Below are 9,309 nucleotides of genomic sequence, written 5' to 3'. Positions count from 1 at the left end.
TCTCTCTCTCTCTCTCTCTCTCTCTCTCTCTCTCTCTCTCTCTCTCTACTTGGCCCGCTCCATCCCCCGTGTACTCTTGTTCCATCTAGTCGTTTATTTTTTATCTCTTAACCGTATCGTTGTTAAATACACGCGTTCACGGTGTCGATACAGGACTCTCAGGACTCGCAGACGATTGTAATAGTTTCGTAGTGATTAGTGACGAGTCTTTTATATGTTTTATATATATATATATATATTAATATGTAGATATTGCTTGAAACGTTGTAAAAAAATTCGTATGCAACACAAACATTACCGTTTATTCGTTCGAACAAACTAGAATCACGTGTCCAACTTTTGTAGATGTCAGACGACGACCGGATGTCGCTAACTACTGCTGTGAGCGACGACGACGATGGCGAAAGCGTGATAAATTCACCGTATCGCGGAAAACAGCCAGGCACGGCTGCAGCTTCGTTCAATTGTACGGGTGCGGTTCGAAAGGCTGGGTAAGTAACAGTAACGGTAGCAAGTACCTAAGCTACATTCATCTATCGATGGAGAAACGTGTATCGACGCATGTCCATTGTTTGCGATTATTTCCTTTTGAACGCGTGTCCCTCGAAGCGCGCCGATCGGTAATTGGTTGATTCGTTAATTCGTAGATTTCTTAGCGTGAAGAAGTGGCTGTTACGAAAGAAACATCAGATCGAACTCGCGAGGAAAAGGGGATGGAAGGGTTATTGGGTTTGTTTGAAGGGAACTACGCTTCTTTTCTATCCGTGTGATTCGCAAGAAAGCAGAGCCATGGAAGCGGCCCCGAAGCATTTAATTATTGTCGACGGTGCGATCATGCAACCGATTCCGGAACATCCAAAACGAGACTATATATTTTGTCTAAGCACCGCGTTTGGCGATGCTTACTTATTTCAAGTAAGTGAATGCGTTCGACGGAACAACAAGGGAATGATGGCGTAGTAGCACGAAAATAAGCAGAAATTGAAATGTATGTTTTGTGTCAGGCACCGTGTCAAGTGGAACTCGAGAATTGGGTAAACAGCATTCATTCGGCTTGCGCGGCTGCGTTCGCGCGTCATCGCGGCAAAACCGGTACTCTTCACTTGTTGCAGGAAGAGATCCTTCGGTTAGAGAAGGCGATAGAATCGGTAAGCATATCGAACATGGAACCTTTCGTTGAATTTCGAGCGTAGCGCGAGTCCTGACCGGACCACGGACAGACACGGATGGAAAAGACTATACATGTATATATATATATATATTCTGAGTACATCGTCTTTCCTAGGATCACAAATTAAAACATATGGCTGATCTACAGCAATCTGTTGTTTCCGACGTGGAAACTAAACAACAAATCAACAATCAGATCGTCCAATGGGAAGAAAACTTGGAACGGCTTCACTGCGAGCAATTTCGTCTCAGATGTTACATGGCTAGTTTACAAAGCGGCGAGTTACCGAATCCTAAAGTAAGTTGCACGTAGTTGGTACATTGTAGTTGGTCGTGGTTTTCAAACTGATTACTATTCGAGTCACGCGTTACTCTACCATATAAACCCATACTATACAATAATAATATTTTATTATTCTATGTATAATACGTACTTGTCGGTTCGCAATTGAAATTTTGAGATCCGTCAACACTGTGATTCGACAGCGATTCGACTGCGATTCGACTGCGATTCGACTGCGATACATTCATGGATTATGTTTCGTATCGAGAACCGATGAAATTATTTTTCCGACTACATCACTGCCGATACACTATACAAGTGTGTATGTGTATGCATATACTACGCATTGTATCGTTGACGGAGACCCGTATCGATCACTGTACAACACCGTAAATAGAATCTCGTACAAGTTGCTCGAGCCCCGGCATCGAGTTTCCCCCAGCTTAATACGGATAACCGATATGATAATTATCTTGATTCGAATCGTTTCTCTTTCTCTGCAGAGTTTGTTGACGCACGTATCTCGTGCCACGAAGCAAACGTTAAATAAATTAGGAGTCTTTACGGTCTCGTCGTTTCACGCTTTTATATGCGCACGGAGTCCCTCTTTGCTAAACAACCTGCTGGCAGGTCGCGGAGCTACCAAGAGAAGACCACCGTTGCTCTCGAGATCCAACAGCGGATCCAGCAGACGATCCCTTCAAATTTCCTCGAGAGATGATGAAAAGCCTGTAAAAGTATGCGTACCGGAGAATCAGGTGAACAATTCATCGACCCTCTTTAATCCTTATTTATTTTCATTAAATGCTTATACCAGACCGTAACGTGTACGTACTACGTACACATGTGCGGTACGCATTGCGTGTATGGAACATTTCAAATCTCACATAAAACTCTTAAATATGCATGCACGAAATAACTACACGTAAGGTATACGTAAGAATAGGGTAGAATACAAATTAATCACTTATATTTAATTTCACGTTTCAATGTTCGTTTCGACTTACAGCTGGTGTCTGTATTTTTACGCGATGCTATGACAGTCGAAGAATTTTTAGCAAGTGCTTGCAACAGGAAAAATCTAAATCCAATGGAACATTTCGTTCGCGTGAAGAAGCGACGCGATATGGAAGATCACAATTATTTCGTGCCACATAGAACGGACTTGATAGAAACTTATGTGAGCATTATTAATATTACTGGTTATTATTAAATTGGATAATAGATTTAGATGATTCGTTAGACTCGTAATCCGTTGCGACGGAGACTAATGTGTAACGAGAACGGGGACGGGGACGGGGACGGGGACGGGGACGGATCCGTTGCAGCGGATTTTAGACGTAGAGTAAGAGTAATTGGGATCTATATGTTTCAGTCGAATACGCACGAGGTTGTCGAAGTTTGCGCAAAAATTTTGTATCAAGTAGAGTTACAAAGAAATACTCTGGAACAAATGTGGGGTTTCTCAGTGGAAGCGGAACTAATAGAAAATTCCGATAGGCAGGACGAGTTGTGTTGTTACGTTAGCCGAGTAGAAGATAAAAGTGTGGCAATGCAAAATGGTAACAAGTGTCAATTACGCTATTCTCTTTCCTTCTGTTTGTCCATAAGCTACCGGACTCTTTAATAGGGAATCTTCCAACGGGTTTATCGAATCCAACATCTTCTCTTTACCCTTGTTTCATTTATTTTTAAAACGAAGGATATCAGCTTTCCCACTAAATGTGGAAACACGTCGGATGACCTTAATAAATAACATATTTTTTGTTCGTTTACATTAGAATCGGCTTCTGCTTCGGAACGGCATTGAGGAACATTGATTTTCTGACCGTGTTATCTTTAACGACTTGGCAAACTTGCGTCTACGTTACGTACTATGCTATACTGTATATGTATAATTATTTATATTATCGACGCGAACAAGTTATCACGATCAAGTTGGATGGAAAATTGTAACCTAAACCTTTGCTAAGGGTATCGGGTATTGGTTATTGACGATTAGAATAACACGAGTGCGTTAACGTTTTAGGAATCATTAAAGGCGACGAGATCATGGTTATCAACGGTGCCATTGTAAGCGACCTAGACATGATGTACCTGGAAAGTGTGTTGCAAGAAGAAGTCGGTCTCTGTATGATGATGAGATCGTCTCGAACCGAACCACCCGATCTTACGGGTATAATGAGGGTTACCGATGATATCATCGAGAGTTTAGTTTGCCCACCGCCACCTTCCGATCCTCCGGTTATAAGCGAAGAAATGATTTCCGGTCTGATTGTCCCAGCTCCTGGTTGGAGTAAGCCAAACATTTTCTCTCTTTCTCACATACGATACATACTTTTGTCTTTACAATAACATGCATAGGTTGGTAGTTGGCTAATCGGATTGTCGTTACGATGTGTGCCTAGGCAAGGAAAGCATTACTCAGGAATGTACGTCAGCCTCTCACATAGAAAACGGAAAGCAAACATCCCGCACAAATTCATTCGAAATTGAAAATTTACTAAAAACCGCTGAACAAGTGACGGGAATTTGCCGATCGCCAGGTGAAACGAGAAAGTCGAGTCCTACCGGAAGTGTCGTTAGTTCTCATTCGCAAGCGCTCACGCCAAGCCGGCAGCTGAGCGATGCTGAGAAATTAAAAAAAGTCATTCTAGAATTGATCGAAACCGAACGGACTTACGTCAAGGTAAGATTGTCACGGATCACCAGTGATTACATCCGCATACATGCGTTTGCATGCCTATTATCAAAATCGACCGTGAAATGCCAGTTGCTAATGCCCTTGCTAAATTCTCTCCATGTACCTTTTTAGTTTCGGTTCGTTAAAAGATAATACCTACGTTAATTTACATTGTAGTTTCGATAAATGTAACGTGTTACGATTAAAACGGAGTAACGCTAAAAATAAGTTAATGTAACATTTATAGAATTTAAACAATTTGTTGGAGAACTACTTGGAGCCCCTTAAACGTGAGACTTTCCTGTCTAATGCAGAGATAAACGCGTTATTTGGAAATATTCAAGAAATCGTTACGTTTCAACGACAATTTCTACAAAATCTTGATCACGCGATCGAGATGGAGGCTGATTTCAATAATTTTGACCATCCGAGTCAGTTTAAGGTACGCGATGCGATAAGCAATTTTTATTTAAATCGCGTCTATCGGTATCGGTACCCAACTGTAATTCATTTTTTCATTTATGCTATTTAAAGGGTGTCCTGTTTTCCATTGGAAGTGCCTTTCTGTATTATGTAAATCACTTCAAGCTGTACAGTTCGTTTTGTGCCAGCCATTCGAAAGCGCAAAAGGTTTTACATCCAAGTGAGTGAAATGTCATTTGATTCTTTTTTCTTTTTTCTTTTTTTTTTTACAGCATCATCAAATTCTTCTTCTTCTTCTTCTTCTTCTTCTTCTTCTTCTTCTTCTTCTTCTTACACTTGTTTATCTTGTAGACGAAGGAAATCAAGCTTTACAAGAGTTCCTGCAAGCAAGAAATCCAAGACAGCAACACTCGTCGACATTAGAGTCGTACTTGATAAAACCTATTCAAAGAATACTCAAGTACCCTTTGCTTCTGCAGCAGCTTCGAAACCTCACGGACGAACGAAGCGAAGAACACCAGCACTTGATTGGTAAAACATAGCAGATTAATAGTGCGCCGCTAATACTCTATCGATATCAGCGCGAGAAAACAGTGGTGTGGTGTGGTGTGGTGTGGTGTGGTGTGGTGTGGTGTGGTGTTGCTAATCGGTTCAATTCATTCTCGATTACAGAGGCCTTGAAAGGCATGGAAAAAGTCGCAGAACACATAAACGAAATGCAAAGAATTCACGAGGAATACGGAGCCATCTTTGATCATTTGTTCAGACAACATCAAAAGTCTTGCAAGCAGGTAAACAAAGAAAATACGTTTCTCGTTTAATGTCAAGAATTTTATAAAAGGATCAATGAGATTACTAAAGAAATCATCTGATGTTAACAGCCCATCGACTTGAGCCCAGGCGATCTTCTGTACTACGGGGGTGTCGAGTGGCTTAATATCTCTGATTTTCTTGGAAAGATCAAGAAAGGTCTGGAACTTCACGCAATGTGTTTTGTTTTCAAATCTGCCGTAGTCTTTTTATGCAAGGAAAGGTTAAGACAAAAGAAGAAACTCATGGTAAGCTCGATTAATCGGCGTTTAAAGAATTCTTGTATGTATTTGTAGTGTGTGCGTATACGTAAATATGTGTGTGTGTGATGCGTTCATTGTTTACAGGGAGTTTCGACAAAAGCAAATTCCAGCGAGGTAGAAATAATTCGTTACCAAGTGTTGATTCCCGTAACGGAAGTTCAAGTCCGGGCTAGTTCCGCCAAAGATATGGAATCTCATTTCTTATGGGAATTGATTCATTTAAGAAGTCAATTACAGAGAAGATCGGAGAAAGTATATGTGCTGTCTAATAGGTATCGTTTGATAATACATATTAATTATCCAAAGTATCGTTTCACTTCAATTTTAAACACACGTTTTGTCCTAAAATTGCATTACTCGGCTATTTTGCCTGCATTAATTCGATGCTACACCATATATAAGGTATATTTTAAGTACACTCTTTGTCTTACACGGTTTTCGTTCGTCGTAGCCTTCTATCGTGTCATTACATGAATAATTGCGACGATGACGATAATGAAACCAACGGTAATATCGATTATCGTCGATGATTCGCTACGATCATTTCTTATGCTTTATCTTTTTTTTTAAGAGTTTAGGCACGTTTAATTTTAGTCAATTCGTATAAATCGTATGCGTTCTCGGTGCGTTACTTTCAACAGTTAACAGTTTTCTATTCATTGTCGCGTGTACGAAAATGAAACGAATAGAAACGACGAACGGGTCACAAACGACGAGACACGTGTGACCAATAACATGTCTAATACGAATGGAGAACAAACTAAAAATAGTGGAACGACGATAGGTGTAACGAGTTGATATAATTGTTTCTCACCCTCAGCACAACAGAATTTAGAAACGCGTTCCTGAGGACTATTCGACAAATAATTCGAGAATCGGTGCGAAATATGAGTATACCGACGACGAAACAGAATCTCAGTCAACCGCCGATGACGATTTCGCCGCGAATGTCAACCGGCCATGTAGACAAATTTGAGAAACAGCCGGTGAGTCAAGGACAAAATAGCGGCAATAATGGAGCGGCGGGAGTCGTTGTTGGCTCGTTATCAAAGAAGGTGGTTAAACCTCAACCGTTATCTTCTTCGCATAATGTAAAACGAAAATACAGTCACTCAAAACAAACGGTGGAGCACGAAAGTTCCGAAGACAAGGACGTGGAAGAACAAAGCACGGTGAATCAACAGCAAACTATGTTTCGCTCCAGAAGCAAGACCATAAGCGATACGTCCGGTAAGAATGTACCTACTAGCTCGTCTAGCGTACTTGAGTTCTTTTTCTTTTTTTTCTGTCGCGTCCTGAAAATTCGACGCTTGCGTTTGAACGTACATACGCATACATAGAACGTATTGCACTTGTTTTGCATATCGCAGGAGAGATGAAGCTCGAGATGGATTCAGGGACGAAATCCGAGGGAGAGGAAGACTCGCAAGCTTTTTTAGGTGAGAAGAAGGCGAATTTGGGCCGCACTCCGAATCATTTGACTTTGAGCACCACTTCAACCATTTCAGCAGGAAGTACGGGTAGTCAGGCAAGATTAATCCAGTCCTCTCATCAACCGGAAAACTATCAACCTATTACTGTGAAAGAGCTCGGTAAGAAACAAGTTTAGCAAGTTTGAGAATCTACGCTAAATTGAAATAATATTGTATTTCGATTGAAATTTATTTTCACTTGAAATTGTTTAATCATTGTACACGTTTCAATTCTATTTCTTGTTTTATTCTATTCTATTCTATTCTATTCTATTCTATTCTATTCTATTCTATTCTATTCTATTCTATTCTATTCTATTCTATTGAATTGAAGGTTCACCGATCTGGAAACCGCGGGAATTATCCTCGTTTGGAGAGGCCACTACGCTACCACGTAAGGGTAAGTCGGCCAGCGAGTTTGGGGATATAAGCTCATCTCACAGCGCTTCCCGAAAGTCTCTGATAGAAATCAATAACTGTGCTCAACAATCTAATTATAATAACAACAACGTTTAAGTTAAATAGTTGTTAAATGGCTAACAAAGTATCAAGTTAAGTTTAAAGACCGTGAAGTAAATCAAGTAACTATTATACGTACATACATACATACATACATACATACATACATACATACATACATACATACATACATACATACATACATATATTCGATTATCGTGGAAAGACTAACGCGCTTGCCGCCCACGCGGAACGGTTCGACACTCTTTTCGTTTACTTTTCTGCTGTTTCTCTTCTCCGTCTTTTTCATTTTATTATCGACAAGCTACGTCGGAGGACGTAGTAGCATTCCATTTCTATACAACGAACGATTCAACTGTTTAACAGGAGAGAATTTTCAAGAAGAGAGCGAGCTTCGCTTTTAACGGGAAAATATCTCGACGAAGAGAGAACATTTCGATCCTTACGACTGACAATGAGAATTATTACAGAAGATCTTTCAGATTCTTCTGTCCTTCTTCTTTCAACTGATTCGAATATTTTCGGTCAACTCGAAAATAATGGATACGCGATGCAATTGCGTTGCAACATCGCTACGATCATCCGTCACACTTGTACTAATGCTCGAGAAATTCGTTACTCGTACCGGTTGCGTAAAGAAACGTAACTGAGATAATACCTGATATTATTTAACATGCAGCGCAAGGGTGGGGACAAGGGTGGGGGTGGGAGTGGGGGGTGGGGGGTGGGGGTGAAAGTTCCACATCTCCAGATAACAATATGGAAAGCGTTGGAGGATTCGCGTTAAATTTTCATTCCGAGATTCTATTTTTCACCTTCGCTAGTTGTTGCTGTTGTTGTTGTTGTTGTTGTTGTTATCATCGTTAATGTACCCTCTGATACATGCCATAGCCATACATACGAGATTACCATCGAAATCATTCAAAGTAACGGAGCCTTTTCTGCGAATGATCCATTGAATGATTAATTGGTTAGAAACAGCCGACTTTTCATTCGATTAGTATCACTACGATTCAAACATTATTCTCAATTGTTTTTCTTTCTGCGTGGACGGCAATGCGGTTAGAGAGTAATAAACTCTGTATATAATGTAATAATGATATCATTGATATCAAAATTATTATCATTATTATTATTATTATCATTATCATCATCATCATCATCATCATCATCATCATCATCATCATCATCATCATCATCATCATCATCATCATCATCATCGTCGTCGTCGTCGTTGTCATTGTTGTCATAGTCGTACTCATCTTTATCTTAAACGTAATCATTGTCATTATCGTTAATGCCGTCAGCATCGTATTTATCCAAAATATTGTCAATATCGTCAGTATTGTTATTAGCATCATCATCATCATCATCATCATCATCATCATCATCGTCATCATTATTATTTATTATCGTCGTTATCATAATCATCGTTATTAATGTCATAATTTATATAATTAACATTATTGTCGATCTTCTATTATTATTATTATTATTATTATTATTATTATTATTATTATTATTATTGTTGTTGTTGTTATTATTATTTACATATTTATTACCGCTGTTTCATTTCATATTATTTCAATTTTTACTGTGACTACTACATATTATTTGAGCTAATTAATGTTGCACATACTAATACCACCACCATCATTCCCCCCCCCCAATCCTCCTGCTACTACTACTACTACTACTACTACTACTACTACTACTACTACTACT

The 9,309-nt window shown here is 39.6% G+C and overlaps 1 protein-coding gene across 1 annotated transcript in view; it reads left to right on the top strand.

The window, feature by feature from the left end:
- Positions 1-8,270, top strand: part of LOC128886115 (protein still life, isoform SIF type 1) — a 22,882-nt gene extending 14,612 nt beyond the window's left edge. Inside the window, exons 13-31 of the mRNA XM_054140704.1 lie at positions 346-491; positions 648-915; positions 1,005-1,148; positions 1,286-1,468; positions 1,957-2,211; positions 2,463-2,633; positions 2,829-3,015; positions 3,483-3,749; positions 3,862-4,142; positions 4,384-4,578; positions 4,671-4,779; positions 4,911-5,090; positions 5,232-5,350; positions 5,441-5,617; positions 5,717-5,904; positions 6,453-6,862; positions 7,003-7,224; positions 7,439-7,504; positions 7,951-8,270. Coding sequence (XP_053996679.1) covers positions 346-491; positions 648-915; positions 1,005-1,148; positions 1,286-1,468; positions 1,957-2,211; positions 2,463-2,633; positions 2,829-3,015; positions 3,483-3,749; positions 3,862-4,142; positions 4,384-4,578; positions 4,671-4,779; positions 4,911-5,090; positions 5,232-5,350; positions 5,441-5,617; positions 5,717-5,904; positions 6,453-6,862; positions 7,003-7,224; positions 7,439-7,504; positions 7,951-7,988 — 3,606 coding nt within the window. The 3' untranslated portion in view covers positions 7,989-8,270. The remainder of the gene's footprint in view (positions 1-345; positions 492-647; positions 916-1,004; positions 1,149-1,285; positions 1,469-1,956; positions 2,212-2,462; positions 2,634-2,828; positions 3,016-3,482; positions 3,750-3,861; positions 4,143-4,383; positions 4,579-4,670; positions 4,780-4,910; positions 5,091-5,231; positions 5,351-5,440; positions 5,618-5,716; positions 5,905-6,452; positions 6,863-7,002; positions 7,225-7,438; positions 7,505-7,950) is intronic.
- Positions 8,271-9,309: the final 1,039 nt, after the last annotated feature.

Source organism: Hylaeus anthracinus, unplaced genomic scaffold, assembly GCF_026225885.1.
Source record: "Hylaeus anthracinus isolate JK02 unplaced genomic scaffold, UHH_iyHylAnth1.0_haploid 11982, whole genome shotgun sequence".
Lineage (NCBI taxonomy): Eukaryota > Metazoa > Arthropoda > Insecta > Hymenoptera > Colletidae > Hylaeus > Hylaeus anthracinus.
Note: the sequence above shows the minus strand (reverse complement) of the source record. Positions and strands in the feature narration are given on the sequence as shown.